The sequence below is a fragment of the Geotrypetes seraphini genome, chromosome 1 (assembly GCF_902459505.1).
Source record: "Geotrypetes seraphini chromosome 1, aGeoSer1.1, whole genome shotgun sequence".
NCBI classification, from domain to species: domain Eukaryota; kingdom Metazoa; phylum Chordata; class Amphibia; order Gymnophiona; family Dermophiidae; genus Geotrypetes; species Geotrypetes seraphini.
The window spans coordinates 225,655,470-225,672,888 of NC_047084.1; the positions used below are offsets into that span (position 1 = coordinate 225,655,470).

The 17,419-nt window shown below is 40.4% G+C and overlaps 1 protein-coding gene across 7 annotated transcripts in view; it reads left to right on the plus strand.

The window, feature by feature from the left end:
* Positions 1-17,419, plus strand: part of RFC1 (replication factor C subunit 1) — a 363,193-nt gene that overhangs the window by 232,046 nt on the left and 113,728 nt on the right. For all 7 annotated transcript variants that reach the window (XM_033947362.1, XM_033947360.1, XM_033947358.1 and 4 more), the window contains one exon: positions 12,185-12,364. In XM_033947362.1, the coding sequence (XP_033803253.1) occupies positions 12,185-12,364 (180 nt within the window). The remainder of the gene's footprint in view (positions 1-12,184; positions 12,365-17,419) is intronic.

Consider the following 17,419-nt stretch of genomic DNA (forward strand, 5'->3'; position numbering starts at 1 on the left):
TAGTTTGCATCCTGGTAGCACAGTGTCCCAGATGTTTTCCTCAGTCTACCATGTTTCTGTGATGCTGATGATGTCAACGTTATCTTTTTGTGCCATAGCTTCTAATTCACCCTTCTTATTCCTTAGGCTCCTTGCGTTCGTGCTGATGATATCTCTATCTTATTTCCTTTAAATAATTTCTCTGTGGAAGTTATAAACCAGATATTGTTTATATTATCTCAGATAGAACAATGGACTATCAATTTCAGGCTGAAACTCAATACAGAAAAGACTAAATTTTTTTAGCCAACCCTAATGATAAAATAACAGAAACGTCATTTCATCTCAATGGACATGTCTATCCAATAACCTATTCCATTAAAATTCTGGGAATCACGCTTGACCGTCATCTGACTTGGATCAATCACACTAATTTAGTGGTACAAAAATGTTTTTTTATATTATGGAAATTACAGACCATAAAAAAAATATTTTGATCCAGTGTCTTTTAGACTATTGGTACAATCATTGATCTTACCTATTCTGGATTATTGCAATATTATTTATTTGGGATCCTCAAAAAAATTTTAAGGAGAATAATTCAGAACACCACAGTTCAACTGATTTTTGGTCTGAAGAAGAATGATCACTTCAGCCCATATTATCGTTTATTGCACTGGCTAGCATTAGAAGCAAGAGTACTATTCAAATTTTCTTGTATCTGTTTTAAGTTGATATTGGGATTGTCTCCAGGTTATCTTTCCTCTCACTTTGATTTATATAGACCATTAAGGAATACAAGAAGTTTCCATTTATTTGCCTTTCCTAAGCCAAATGGTGTTCGTTATAAGACCTTCTTTGATAGGACCTTAGCGTTTCAAGCAGGTAAACTGCACTTTTGGCTTGGTGAATGTATTCATCAAGGCACGTCTTACTGTTCTTTTCAAAAATTAGTCAAGTCTTTCCTATTTGACAAATTTATTACTTAACTTGGTATTCTTAAGATTGTAACCATATTTTTAACTTTTTATTGTATGATTTTATTTTTATGGTATGAATGTATTTTGCTGACTGTCCAGTTTCTCTTAGTGTAAACCGCCTAGAACTGGTAATGGTGGTATAAAAGAATACAATTATTATTTATGGGTCAAATAAAGGGGAAGAACCTGAAATGCATACAACCAGCAAGGGACAATAATCATATTGTATAAACTCACTCTGCCGAGGAGAGTTTCAAGTTTCAAGTTTATTAAATTTTTACTATACCGACTATCAGCAAATATCTAGCCGGTTTACAAGTTAAAATAAGATAAAAAATAAAATTAATACAATATATAAAATAATTGAAAAGAAAAAGAAAAGGGGATTGTGAACATTTAGACTTTAACTGGACATACTGGAAAGTGATGGTAGGGAAAAGAGGTGGAAGGGGAAAAAATACATAGTTCAATTAAAATAAAAAAAAAAAAATTGGAAAGGGAAGGATGAAACATAAGGAATGGGATCGCTTCCTAAAAGCGGTTGAGGTATTGAAGAATAAATTATATTTGGGAGCAGGAAAATGCGTCTTGGAATAAGAAAGTTTTTAATTTAGCCTTAAATTTATCAATTGATGTCTCGTGACGAATGTGGAATGGCAATGAGTTCCATAGGGTAGGAGCGACTACAGAAAAGTTAGTCTTTCTCGTATAGAAGAAGTCTTTGATTGTGGGGACAGATAGCAGGTTTTGATCGGCTGATCTAAGGGTCCGTGATGAGCAGTAAGGGATTAGAAGTTTATCTAGAAAAGAAGGTTGGCGGGAGAATCTAATTTTGAAGACTTGCATAATTGTTTTATATGTGATACGATGGGTTATAGGTAGCCAATGAGCTACCTTTCTTCTTTCAGGAGAGGTGTAACATGGTCATATTTTCCTAATTTGTAAATAAGTTTAATGGCTGTATTTTGTATAAGTTGAAGTCGTCGTAGTTCTTTTTGAGGGAGTCCATTGTAAAGAGAGTTACAATAATCAAGGTGAGAGATGACAAGTGAATGAATTAGAGTTGTGATGGCTGTAGTATCGAGGATAGATGATAGAGAACGTATAAACCTTAGTTTGTGAAAACAAGTTTTTACAACTGTACTAATCTGGTCATGAAAGGTAAGATCCTTGTCTAGGGTAACCCCTAGTAGTTTTATTTTGGTATCCGTTTTTACAGGATGAGTTTTGATGAGAATCTGTTCATGAATAGTTTTGTTCTTTTTGATAGGAAAAAGTAGGCTGCTTGACTTATTGATGTTTAAAGAGAGTTTGTTTTCATAAAGCCAGTCACTTATTTCATCTAATTTTTTGTTGATTGTTTGAATATCTGTGGGATTAGAGGATGGATGAAGTAATTGAATATTGTCTGCATAAGCATAGGCTGTAAATCCTTTTGACTGGGCAAGAGTAAGGAGAGGGGACAAAAAAATATTAAACAGCAGAGGAGATAAGATGGAGCCCTGAGGGACACCATAGGTTTGAGATTTGGGAAGTGAAGTTTCCTTCTTTGAATGAACTCTAAAGCTTCGGTCGTTGAAATATGAGATGAACCATTGAAGAGCGGAACCAATAAAGCCGCAGTCGCTAAGACGGTTAATGAGAAGAGAGTGATCAATAGTATCGAAAGCTGCGGTAAGATCTAATGAGATGAGAAGAACTGATTTTTGGTGGTCTAGATAATAGTTGACAGTTGAAATGAGACCTAATAGGGATAGTTCGGTAGAGTAGTAGGGGCGAAAACCGGTTTGATGTGGATGCAGGGCATTCGTTTTTTCGATAAATTCTGCGAGTTGATTATAAATTATTTTCTCAGTTAACTTTGAGATGACAGGGAGGTTGGCTATGGGTCGGAAATTTGCTGGTAATGTTGGATCAGTGTTTTGATTTTTTAATTTAGGGAGGACCAGGACGGATTTCCAGACTTTAGGAACGCAGTTGCCTGAAAGGCAATTTGTTACCATTTCTAGAAGAAATGGTCCAAAGAAGGTAAAAAACTTTTTCAGGAGTAAAGGGTGAATGGTCTCTGTAACATTGTAGGGTATGTTAATGGATTGGAAAACTTTGAGAAGATTATCCAGGGATGGAGGTTTAAAGTTGGTACAGGTGCTATAAGATAAAGTAGTAGGCTCGGCTGGAATGTCTTGAGTTGGGGTAGGAATGGATTGTCCAAGCTGAGAACGAATTTCCTTAATTTTGTTGTCAAAAAAGGATGCGAGCTCGGAGACTGGAGGTTGTGTGGAAACTGATGGTGGTTTCTTTTTGGAGTACGGAGATAAAGATTGAACTATTTTAAAGAGTGTGGAGGAATTGTTGGCTGTGTTTATGAGGTTAGAGTAGTATTCTTTTTTAACTTTTTGAATGGTGATTTTGTATAGAGTGGCTCTTTCTTTATATAGTTGAAGGGAATGGTTTGATCGAGTAGTACAAGATACTCGGATATGTGAAAAATCAATAATATAATGAAATACACTTTCACAAAAAAGAGAACAATGTCATATATAAATGTAGGCAGTGCTGCTTTAGTTCAGAGGAGAAAGTTCAAACTGAACTGGAGGAAAAGCCTCAGACAAAAGCCCTCCCACCACCACAATGGTGGGTAAAGGTGGTAGGGTGGTAACCTCACTGGCAAAAACCTCCGTTAACTCCCAAAGTAAAAAACTATAGGCAGGGCTGTCTATGCATGGTTGATAGAAGAAAAAAACTTTCCACTTATCTCTGTTGATTGGTACTGAGAGAGGGTGGGAGGGCTTTTGTCTGAGGCTTTTCCTCCAGTTCAGTTTGAACTTTCTCCTCTAAACTAAAACAGCACTGCCTACATTTATATATGACATTGTTCTCTTTTTTTTTATCGAGTAGTACGCCATTTACGCTCTGTTGAGCGAAGTTGTCGACGGAGAAGGGTTAGTGTGTCGTTATACCAAGGTTTCTGTTTTGGTTGTAATTTTGATCATCTTTCTTGGGGGGGAGCAAGAAGGTCCGTCAAAGATTTTGTAGCGTTACTCCAGAGTGAATTTTGTTCGTCTATAGTAAGATTCATGAGATCTTGTGGTTTGAGATTGAATGAGTTTGAATGTCTGATAAGGTAATTTTGTTGATATTTCTAGTGATATAAGTGTTTTTTTGGGAGGGGAGGGATTGGGTAAGATAGGATATTGGAAAGTTAATGAGAACGTGATCGGTCCAGGGAAAAGGGTGTGTTTGAAAATTTTGAAAAAGGTGATTAATAATTGAGGGACTGAAGATTATATCAATAGTGTGTCCTGCTGAGTGAGTAGGTTTAGAGAAAAAAGGGGTTAGGGATAGGTCAGAAGATATAGTCAAGAATTCAGCTGTATTATGATGGCTTGGAAGATTGAAATGTATGTTGAAATCGCCAAGAATGATAGGATTGGGACTAGAGATGTTGAAGTCAGAAATTATAGTTATAAGAGTGGATAGAGAAGATTTAGTGACTGGAGGAGGCAGATAGGTTAGGAGGAAGTTAGGTAAAGAATATTTAGACTTTATTGAGAATTGGAAAGTTTCAACCGGGTGATTGTTATGATTGTAATTGGAGAGAGGAGGGAAATATAGATTGATAGGTGAATGGTAGATTACTGCGAGGCCTCCTCCTTTTTTGTGTGGTCGAAGTAGACATCTTGCTTTGTAGTTGTTGGGGCAGGCTTGGGTTAAATATGCCTCTTCACCTTGAGTTAGCCAGATCTCGGTTAACCATAAGATGTAGAGATTATGTTGTAGGATTATATCATGAATTAGGTGGTGTTTATTTTTAATAGAGCGCACATTTAATAGGCCAACATTGAATATGGAAGGATGTTGTGGGGATGGGGTAGAGATTGAAGGATTTAAGGTAATGGGAATGGTGGTATAGTGCCTTGATAAGTTGCCTAAGGTAGTAGCGGGAGGGGTTCGGGGAAGTGGACAATGGCCCCATATGACCGGAATGGAGGCCATAAAGTTAGTAGGAGGGGTAGGTAAGTGAAGAAGGGGGGAGAATGAGAAGCAGTGAGTTAAGAGAAAAATTAAGCACAGAAATAGAAGGTTAATTGTTTTGTTCTTTGGGACTTGTGTGAAGGTGTTAAAGAATGGAACATGAAGTAGCTGCATGAAGGAGCGCATAAAGGAGCAGGACCTGGACCAGGAAAGAGGAAGGCTCTGCCACAGACGCAATTTGTTGGTAAGGGACAGAAAAAGAGGTTCTATATTCAAAGAGTATAGTCAAGAAAGGTCACGAGGAATAAGAACTCCCAAATATCTCAAGGATGAATCAGCCCACTGCAATGGAAACAACCCTCTCCAAGAAGTTCTGATCCCTGGGGAAGAAGGCAGGGCAACGGATTTGTCCAAATTAAGAGATAACCCAGAATAAAAACCGTACTCTGAGGTAAGATCTAACGCGGAAGGCAATGAAACCTCAGGACATGTAAGAACCAAAAATGTGTCGTCTGCAAAGGTTAAAGTTTTAATTTCTCCACATGCCACCCGCAGACCACTCACTGCATCAAATGATCGTAAGGTACAGAGCAGGGGTTCTAAAGAAAGAAGAAAAAGGAGAGGAGAAAGGGGGCAGCCTTGCCTAGTACTCCGCAAGATAGGAAAAGAATCCGTACGAGTTCCGTTGACGAGCAAAGACGCCCTTGGATTAGAATAAAGAGAGCGGATCGCATTAAGAAAGAATCCTACGAGGCCTACATATTCAAGAATATGAAACAAAAAGACCAATGAACACTATCAAAAGCCTTAGAAGCATCTAGGCTAACAAACAAAGCTGGAATATGATGTTGTTGGCACTGAGCCATGGCAAAGATAACTTTTCGAACACTGCAAACTGATTGGCGGCCACGCACAAAACCAACTTGATTCTCATGGATCACGGCAGGAAGGTGAGGAGCTAAGTAATCCGCAAGGATACGAGACAATAATTTAAGATCAACATTGATCAAGGAAATGGTGCGATAAGAACCGAGATCATCCTCCATCTTACTGGGCTTTAATAGCAAAGAAATAAGTGCTTAATTAGTATAACGAGGAAAGGAACCATATACTAAATTTATAAAGTAGGTACAATATACGAGCTTACATGCATTGATAGTTTAGGTGCCCAGTTACAAAATTAAAATTACCTCTAAATTATCAAAATATGTCTTTTTCTGATTTATTCAGTGAGGTTACAAATTTCTCTCTTATGAGGGTATAGATGACTATTCAGTCATGCTTTGAATATAGATTGTACTAAAATATAGATCTTCCTAGGTGGCTCACAAAATCTTTCAGAGCACTATATTTCTAATGGGCTGATATCCTGTATGTTCATGCCTCACATGTGAAGAAAAGGGATACTAACTTTTATTCACCCAGACCACCAACTGTTGAAAAAAAGGGTTTCATTTAATGCCAGACTGTAAGGTTTATGGCAGCTTATGTTAATTTCAGAAATATTTTAATTCAGACTTAGTAGATAAAGACAGGTTGTTCACCCTCTCCAAGGTTGGGAGAACGAGAGGGCACTCTCTAAAGTTGAATGGGGATAGATTCCGAACAAACGTAAGGAAGTTCTTCTTCACCCAGAGAGTGGTGGAAAACTGGAATGCTCTTCCGGAGGCTGTTATAGGGGAAAACACCCTCCAGGGATTCAAGACAAAGGGCTCCTTTTACTAAGCTGCGTTAGGACATTAACGCGCGGAATAGCGTGTGCTGAATTGCCATGCACACTAGACCTTAACGCCAGCATGCTTCATGGGCTCAAAAAAACTCCAAAGCGATGTTTACTGCAATTCTGTCACAATGTCCATATAGTGTTCCATCCACAGGATCAGTCAACATCAATATCAAAAAGCAAAGGCTACAGTGTACTAACACCAAGCACTGTTGAAACTAAGCAAGAAAGACTTATCTGTATTTTCATTCAGGTACAACGCTACTACTGCTTGTTTCTTCCACACACCAATATCCCATAACCACACTCCAGCTGCAACGCTCACACACACTGCAGCAAGCTTGGATTAATCCACACCTGGTTTCAGGAAAAATGGGCCATTATCTGTAGTACTTGAAGATTGGAGGGTGGCCAATGTTATGCCGATTTTTAAAAAGGGTTCCAGGGGAGATCTGGGAAATTACAGACCGGTAAGCCTGATTTTAGTACCGGGCAAAATAGTGGAAACAATCATAAAAAATAAAATTATGGAACATGTAGACAAACATGATTTAATGAGACAGAGTCAGCATGGATTCAGCCGAGGGAGATCTCAAATTGCCTCACCAATTTGCTTGACTTCTTTGAAGGTGTGAATACACATGTGGATAAAGGTGAGCCGGTTGATATAGTGTATCTAGATTTTCAGAAAGCTTTTGACAAAGTTCCTCATGAGAGGCTCCTGAGAAAATTAAAGAGTCTGGGATATGAGGCAAAGTTCAGTTGTGGATTAGGAATTAGTTATTAAATAGAAATCAGAGGGTAGGGTTAAATGGTCATTTTTCTCAGTGGAGGAGAGTAAACAGTGGAGTGCCGCAGGGATCTGTATTGGAACCGGTGCTATTTAACTTATTTATAAAGGATCTGGAAATTGGAACGATGAGTGAGGTGATTAAATTTGCAGATGACACTAAACTGCTCAAAGTTGTTAAAATGCATGCAGATTGTGAAACATTGCAGACAGACCTTAGGAAATTGGAAGACTGGGTATCCCAGTGGCAGATGAAATTTAATGTGGAGACATGCAAAGTGATGCATATTGGGAAAAATAACCCAAATCACAGTTACCAGATGCTAGGGTCCACCTTGGGGTTAGCGCCCAAGAAAGGGATCTGGGTGTCATTGTAGACAGTACAATGAAACCTTATGCCCAATGTGCAGCGGCGGGCAAAAAAGCAAACAAGATGCTAGGAATTATTAAAAAAGGGATGGTTAACAAGACTAAAGATATTCTAATGCCTCTGTATCATTCCATGGTGTGACCTCATCTGGAGTATTGTGTTCAATTTTGGTTTCCTTATCTCAAGGCGCTAGAAAAGGTTCAAAGAAGAGCGGCCAAGATGATAAAAGGGTTTGGAACTCCTCTGATATGAGGAAAGACTAAAAAGGTTAGGGCTCTTCAGCTTGGAAAAGAGAAGGCTGAGGGGAGATATGATTGAGGTCTACAAAATCCTGAGTGGAGTAGAACGGGTACACGTGGATCGATTTTTCACTCTGTCAAAAATTACAAAGACTAGAGGACAGTCAAAATTGCAGGGAAATACTTTTAAAACCAATAGGAGGAAATATTTTTTCACTCAGAGGATAGTTAAGCTCTGGAATGTGTTGCCAGAGGTTGTTGTAAAAGCGGATAGTGTAGCTGGTTTTAAGAAAGATTTAGACAAATTCCTGGAGGAAAAGTTGATAGTCTGTTATTAAGACATGGGGGAAGCCTCTTCTTGCCCTGGATCGGTAGCATGGAATGTTGCTACTCTTTGGGTTTTGACCATGTACTAATGACCTGAATGGGCTACCGTGAGAACGGGCTACTGGGCTTGATAGACCATTGGTCTGACTCAGTAAGGTTATTCTTATGTTCTTAATGTAGCGGCTTGGGAGGACGCTGCTTTTGGGTCCTCAGTCTTGCGGTATAGATATCATCCACTGCTTTGGTATGTCACCACATGTGTGGAATCCGGAGTAGATGTAACTGAATGAAAGATTAGGTTTTTACCTGGATAATCTTCTTTTAGTTATTCTACTATGGATTCTGTATGGCCCACCCTCTGGTTTTTTCCTGTATCGCCTGCTTTCTGCTTTGGATATTTCTGTGTTCTAGCCTGGAGTTCTTCTCCTGTCAGCCAGATGACTAAATGCCAAAAACCCAGTGTATACCTCCAGTCTCTAGCACCCTTAATGTTGGTGCAAGTTGCACACAGCAGGTTGTTTCTTTATAGTTGTGTTTCAATTGTTATGGTTTTTTTCTTCTAATTCTTTTTTTTTAGGTTACAGAGCAGACCAGAATTGCTTGTTAGTTGCGGGGAGTTTCCCCGTTCTCCTCCTCTTTTGTTCCAGTGGAGCTCGATTGCTTTGGGACTAAACTGAGATGCGGACTGGGGCTCTGTCTCTGGGGCTCAAAGCTGTAAGTATTCTCTCTCTGCAAGCCATAGATCACCATAAGTACATAAGTAGTCGCCTCCGCTGGGGCAGACCAGAGGTCCATCTAGCCCGGCGGTCCGCTCACGCGGTGGCCCATCAGGCATATTGCCTGATCTGCGGTCCTTGACTAATTTTATGCCTACCTCAACACTTATCTCTAAACTTTCCACTGCTCTTATCTGTACCCCTCAATCCCTTTGTCCTCCAGGAACCTATCCAGGTCATCCTTGAAACCCTGTACTGTGCTATTTCTTATTACGGCCTCCGGAAGGGTGTTCCATGTGTCCACCACCCTCTGTGTGAAGAAGAATTTCCTTGCGTTTGTTCTAAACCTGTCCCCCTTCAATTTCATCGAGTGACCCCTTGTTGTTACCGGCCTATAGTTTCCTGGGTCGCCCCTTGAACCCTTCTTGAAGATGGGCGTGACATTTGCTATTTTCCAGTCCTCCGGGATCTCTCCAGTTTTTAGGGATAGGTTGCATATTTGCTGAAGTGTCTCTGCTATTTCATTCCTTAATTCCTTGAGCACCCTTGGGTGAATGCCGTCCGGGCCTGGCGACTTGTCGCTCTTTAGCTTGTCTATCTGCCTGAGGACCTCCTCCTGGCTCACCTCTAATTGGACCAGCTTGCTATCTTGATCTCCATTTTCTATTTCCTCTGGTTCCGGAATGTTGGATGTGTCCTCCCTCGTGAAGACCGACGTAAAGAAGTCGTTTAACTTGTCCGCTATTTCTTTTTCCTCCCTCAATACTCCCTTTCTATCCCCATCATCCAAGGGCCCCACTTCCTCCCTCGCTGGTTGCTTTCCCTTTACGTACCTGAAGAATGATTTGAAATTTTTTGCCTCTCCCGCTAGTCTCTCTTCATATTCCCTCTTTGCTCTCCTAACCACTCGGTGGCATTCCTTTTGGCTTTCCTTGTGTTCCTTTTGGTTGGCCTGCGTTTGGTCCTGTTTCCATTTTTTGTACGATGCTTTCTTGTCACTGATCGCTTTTTTTACCGCAGCCGTTATCCATGCTGGGTTCTTAATTCGATTTTTCTTGCACTCTTTTCTGAACCTGGGGACGTACAGGTTCTGTGCTTCGTGCACCGTACATTTGAGCAGGGACCAGGCTCTTTCTACGGACTCTATCTCCCTTGTGCTGCCGTTGAGTTTCTTCCCCACCATTTTCCTCATTGCATCATAATTCCCTTTTCTGAAGTTGAGCGCTGTCGTTGTGGTTCTTTTCACCCTGGTTGATCCCAGTTCTAGTCTGCACTGGATCATATTGTGATCGCTGTTCCCCAGTGGGTCTAATACTGCTACTTCCTTTGCAGGTCCCCCCAGTCCACCGAAGATTAGATCAAGAGTGGCTACTTCTCGTGTAGGTTCCGTGACCAGCTGTTCTAGGAAGCAGTCCCTCGTGGCTTCCAGGAATTTGGTCTCTCTCTCGCAACTTGAGTGCCCGATACTCCAGTCTATCCCAGGGTAGTTGAAGTCCCCCATCACCACCACACTTCCATTTTTGCATACCTGCCGCAGTTCCGTCTCCAGGTCCCGGTCGATTTCTTCCGATTGGCCAGGCGGACGATAGTATAGGCCCAATTTGATGTCTGCTCCAGATCCTCCTGGTAGTTTAACCCATATTGATTCCAAGCCTTCCGACCTTACTGTTGTTTCCATTTTGGTTGAGGGTATGGAGTCCTTTATGTATAGCGCTATTCCTCCACCCTTCTTGTGTGTTCTGTCTCTCCTGTAAAGTTTGTACCCTGGTATGACCACATCCCATTTATTGTCATCAGCCCACCATGTTTCTGTGATTCCAATTATATCCAGGGCTTTTTGACTGGCTATAATTTCCAGCTCTCCTATTTTGGCCCTGAGGCTCCTCGCATTTGTGTAGAGGCAATATAGGTCCTGATTTGTCGCCCGCCCTGCTGTTTTCTTTCCTTGGCTCGGCGCTCCCACCTGGCTTGCCTGGCTTGCCACATGTATGGAATCCATAGTAGATTAACTGAAGGATGATTATCCAGGTAAGAACCTAATTTTTCAGTCTATAGCAATATAGCCTATTTGAAGTTAGCTTCCATAGAAGTTTTGCAGGGCTGCAGCATGAACTTCACTCCATATAGTCACTTCATATTATTCACAGATTTGCATATAATAGAGGTGACAGGCATGCAAATCTGCCTCAGGTATATTCGTTAGGGATAATTTGAAAACCCGACTAGCTGGAGTTCCCCCAGGACAAGTTTAAGAAACACTGGTCTAAGTGAATTATAAAATACATGCATTTTCCCCATTAATCTTCCTACTTCAGACCTTTCCCAAGATTATATCATTGTTGTAACTGTATTTTGCTAACATTTGGTAATTTTATTATGGACATATTCTTAATAAAATGTATGCTGTCTATGTTCACCTGCTGCTTATCGACTTGTGTGAATCTCTTTGTAAAGGCAGTTAATAAATCTTGAAAAATATATAAATAAAATAAATAACCTAAACCATAAGAACATTAGAAATACATTTGGGGATAGATTCTGCAAATGGCACCGGAAATTAGGCAACAGTAGGCGCTTTACTGCCGTCTAAATTAATTGTTTTAATTGGCGCCTTAATTGACTGCACTGAATAAAAAAACAATTAAAATCTTATTTAAAAAAAATGTAGGCACCCGCAGGCACCTACTAAAAGGGCACTGGAATTGCATCTATAGAGGCAGCTAACAGCGCCCAAGGTCAAAGTAGGCATTGTTTGTGCTGGAAATGACCTTAGGCACTATTAGGCATGATTCTCTGTCAAAGGTAGACACAGGTAATGTAGGCCTTTAAAACTATGGCCTAAATTACCGGCACCTACCTTTTAATGGGAGCTGAAATTCTGCATACAGTGCTAAGTGCGATTGACATGTGATCGGCACCATTTTTGTAGGTGGCCACCAATTACGGTGCCATTTGCAGAATCTGGACCTTTGTGTACATTATGTATAAACCATAGAGAATATCTGTATATAATTTTACTGCAAAATATTTTTTCTTGAATATTTTACCTTTGATAATGATTTCTGTATAAATATTTAATTTTCAGGGAGCAGAAAACTGCTTGGAAGGCATGACCTTTGTAATTACAGGTGTCCTTGAATCTGTTGAACGAGATGAAGCAAAATCTCTGATAGAACGGTATGGAGGAAAAGTTACTGGCAGTGTCAGCAAAAAGACAAAATATTTGATCATGGGACGTGAGAGTGGACAAGCCAAAAAAGAGAAGGTACAATTTATCCTTTGTATTTGATCAAAGAATGCAGTGCATAAAGGTTGATTGCTATATATTTTCTTTAGTAAATCTGCAGATCTTCAGAGAAAACTGAGTCCCATAGACACCTTCCATGACTGCTGAGAACTAAATTAATGGTCATTTCAGAACTTTCTGGAAAGTTCTAAAGGCCTTTTCTCTGAGGAAAAGCAGGACAACCTTGTGCTCACAACGGAATGATGTTCAGTGGAGTCAGGGACACAGAAATGTAAACACAGCTTTAAGCTTTCTAGAGAGGTATATTGCCCATATATGGGATTTCTGAGATAGTATTGTTGCATGGGTTACCTCAGTTGTCTTTTGTATGCAGAGCTTGGTGGATGTTTTATTTTCCATCGACTCTTTGTGAGTAAGAAATTAGACTTATAAATGTGTTTTCACATTTTGACCATCTTGGTTTCATTCCTTTCTCTCTTAGAGAAACCCTTACTAGACTTATAAATCCTTTTTCACATTAACATTGATTTTTTTGTGTGTGTCCATGGCCTTCACTGGCACCGAACTACAGCAGTTAAAGAAAAGTCCCACACTGAACTATTTTAATTTTATAATGGCTGCTTTTCTGCTGATGTCCTAGAAGCAGAAGATCCCTACCTGATTCAAGACATACAGTTGGTATGTCAGAACAAAGTCAGTAACAGACATCCATGAAATTATATCACTAGTTGTGCCATCTATCAAAAAATTTCACCTAGAGCTTTTAATAGCTGTCATAAACCAAAGACAAAGCCTCTTTGGTTCATTATCTAAGTCCAGTCAAGGTGCTTTGGCAGCATTCCCCCTCTTCCTGAAGACCCGTACTTGTACCAGATGCTGGGGATAATTTGACATCGAAGCAACTTTGGTCATTCTCAAAATCGAGCATCTACAGAGGCAATCTGGGTAGACAGGCCTTTGTCAATGTCTCGTCTGATTAATGCAGAGGATTCCACTTCCCTGATACCAGCATTGAGGCACTCAAGTGTCCAGTGAAAATGCATTTGTTCCCTTCAGAATACCAGGAGCAGGGAGAGATGACAACTGTTGTCCCACCTCTTAACAGATGGGGGCCACGGAGCAGGCAGGCATGGCACAACAGAGAAATACAGGCAGGCAGGGGGCCAGGGAGAGACACAGACAGAAAGAATGACACAGACAGGGGGCCAGAGAGACAGACAGAAAGGAAGTCAGTCAGACAGATAGACAGAAAGCGTCCAAGGAGAGAGAGAGAAAAAAAAGAAAGAAAGACAGACACATCTATTCTAGCACCCGTTAATGTAACGGGCTTAAAGACTAGTAAGTCTATAAAATACTGAGTGGAGTGGAAAGAGTAGATGTGAATGAGGTCTATAAAATTCTGATTGGAGTGGAAAGGGTAGGTATGAATCGCTTGTTTATTCCTTTAAAAAATACTAGTACTAGGGGGCATGCGATGAAGCTACTAAGTAGTAAATTTATAACAGAATGGAGAAAATATTTCTTCACACAATGTGTAATTAAACTCTGGAATTCATTGCTGGAAAATGTGGTGAAATCCGGTAGTTTAGCAGGGTTTAAAAAAGGTTTGGATAATTTCCCAAAAGAGAAGTCTATAGGCCATTATTGAGATGGCTTGGAGAAATCCACGGCTTATTCCTAGGATAAGCAGCATAAAATCCTGTTTTACTGCTTGGGATCTAACTAGGTACTTGGGAACCGGGTCGGCCACTGTTGGAAATAGGATGCTGGGCTTGATGGACCTTCAGTCTGACCCAGTATGGCAATTCTTATGTTCTTATAGCTGCTATAAAAGTAACTGTTCCAATGATCTACTGGCGGGAGGGAGCCTGAATTTTACCATCAAAGGTGGCCCCTTGTAAACTCTGACTGGTGGGTTCTTCAAATCATCCATCTTGGTTACACTCTGAGCTGGTGTCAACATCCACCAAATTGTCTACCAAGAACATCATTTCTCAGCACAAGCAGACTGTTTCAGGAAAAATCCACCCTTTAAGCAGCCAATGTGGTCAAATCCGTGCCACTCAGCCTGTCTCTGGAAATGAACTATAAGAAAGATTTACTTTTGGGATTTGCCAGATATTTATGACCTGAAGTAGCCACTGCCTGACAGGATGCTGGGCTCAATGGAACTTAAGACTTATTCAGCATGGTTTAACTTATAGTCATGTGAAAGAATTAGGACACCCTATGAAATATTCAATTCTTTCTTAAGAAATGTTCACACATGGATGTCAAATCTTTTTTTTAAATTTATCTCTGGAAAAGAAAGTGATGTAATTGCAGGTAAAAAAACAAAAATTTTCCATGAAACAAAAGATATCAACAAAAATGTGTATTCTAACTGAGGAATTAATTAGGACACCCTATACCCTAATAAGAACATAAAAACATAAGCAGTGCCTCCACTGGGTCAGACCTGAGGTTCATCGGCCCAGCAGACCGCACACATGGCGGCCCAACAGGTCCAGGACCTGTACAGTAATCTTCTATCTATACCCCTCTATCCCCTTTTCCAGCAGGAAATTGTCCAATCCTTTCTTGAACCCCAGTACTGTACGCTGCCCTATTACGTCCTCTGGAAGTGCATTCCAGGTGTCCACCACACGTTGGGTAAAGAAGAACTTCCTAGCATTTGTTTTGAATCTGACCCTTTCAACTTTTCCGAATGCCCTTTTGTTCTTTTATTTTTCGAAAGTTTGAAGAATCTGTCCCTCTCTACTCTCTCTATGCCCTTCATAATCTTGTAAGTCTCTATCATATCCCCTCTAAGTCTCCTCTTCTCAAGGGAAAAGAGTCCCAGTTTTTCCAGTCTCTCAGCGTATGAAAGGTTTTCCATACCTTTTATCAGATGTGTCGCTCTCCTCTGAACCCTCTCGAGTAACGCCATATCCTTATTAAGATACAGCGACCAATATTGGACGCAGTACTCCAGATGCGGACGCATCATCGCATGATACAACGGCAGGATAACTTCTATCGCTCTGGTAGTAATGCCCTTCTTGATTACACCTAGTATTCTATTCGCTCTCTTAGCGGCCGCTGCACACTGTGCCGTCGGTTTCATTGTCATGTCCACCATTATCCCCAAGTCCCTTTCCTGGGTACTCTCCTTTAATAACATCCCTGCCATCGTATAGCTGTACCTCGGGTTTCTGCTTCCCATGTGTAGTACTTTACATTTCTCAACGTAGCTAGTGTTACCCTCTTTGGCTGAAATAACTGCAGTGAGATGCTTCTTGTAGCCATTTACCCGTTTCTGACATTGGTTTGAGGAATGTTTGGCCTACTCCTCAATTCAGAATTCTTACAGCTGTGAGATGTTTGAGGGGTTTCTTGCATGTACAGCCCATTTCAAATCACCCCACAGCATCTCAATGGGATTAAGATCAGGGCTTTGACTTGGCCACTCCAGAACTCTCCATTTCTTAGTTTTCAGCCAGTCCTTGGTGGATTTACTGGTATGCTTTGGGTCATTGTCGTGTTGCAGGGTCTAGTTCCACTTCAGCTTTAATTTTCATACAGATGGTCTCACATGTTCCTCAAGCACTCTCTGATTCATGGTGGATTCTATGATGGTGAGCTAGCCAGGCCCTGCTGCAGCAAAGCATCCCCAAACCATGACACTTCCACCTCACTTCACAATTGGTATGAGGTTCTTTTCCTGGAATGCTGTATTTGGTGTACGTCAAACATGTCCTCTTTACATGTCCAAATAATTCAATTTTAGACTCATCTGTCCATAGAACACTATTCCAGAAGTCCTGGTGTTTATCTACGTTCTCTCTGGCAAACTTCTGTTTGGCCTTGATGTTTCCTCTTTGCACACCTCCCATACAAGTTAAATTTGTGCAGTCTTTTTCTGATTGTAGAGGCATGCACTTTCACATCAACAATAGAAAGAGCCTGCTGTAGGTTTTGTGATGACATTTTAGGGTTTTTGGAGACTTCTTTTAGCATCTTGTGGTCTGCTCTGGGGGTCAGCTTGCTTGGTTGGCTAGACCTAGGCATGTTAGCAGTTGTTTGGAAAGTCCTCCACTTGTACACTATTTTCCGGACCATGGAATAGCTAATGTCAAATTCTTTTGAGATCTTTTTAAATCCCTTACCATACTTATAAGCTGCTACAATCTTCTTTCTGAAGGCAGCTGTTTTGTTTTCACCGTGGTGTTCACTCTCTGCAGCAGTCATGAGCTAAATGTCTGAGGTTTAAGTAGGGCAAACTTCCTTCAAAATGCTGGGTAACATTGTTCTAATCACATGACCTGATGTGATACACTTGTGTGTGATTTGAGCCACTTTAAGGGGGAGGATATGTGCGGGTCTCCTAATTTATTCCTCAGTTAAAATACACATTTTTGTGGATATCTTTTGTTTCATGAGAAAATCAAGGAAAATTTTTGTTGTTTACCTTCAATTACATCACTTTCTTTTCCAGAGATAATTAAAAAAAAAGATTTGACATTGATATATGAACATTTCTTAAGAAAGAACTGAATATTTCATGGGGTGTCCTAATTTTACTATATACTTCTCCCTTCGTATTCTCTGTGATAGGGGATTAAGAGAACTGCAAACAGAAAAACCGCAAATAACTTTTTCATATATTATTCGCTATTTTCTTTTAAAAACCATCGTGAACATGGTGGGAGACCTGTCCTGTTCCTGAAGGAGAGGCAAAACACAGTGAAGAAAGTGCTGGGAATCAGCGATTTTCACTGTAAAAGCTCGGAATCGGCGATTTCTCTATGAAAGCTGACGTAATTTGTGGGGAGGAGCCAGCAAGCTAAAAACCGTGAATAATTGAAACCACAGTTGTTAAAACCACGAATATGGAGGGACAAGTGTACGTTCTTTTTGTAATTGAAGAGCATCCTACAATATTCGTAATGCTTAAAGCTGTGATCTAAGAACTAAGGAAGCCAGGGTTCAAATCCTTGTGACTTTGAATAGTCACTTTACATTCAACTCCCTCAAGGACAATATTTTATTTATTTATTTCCAATTTACTATGTTGCCTTTAACTGCACGGGC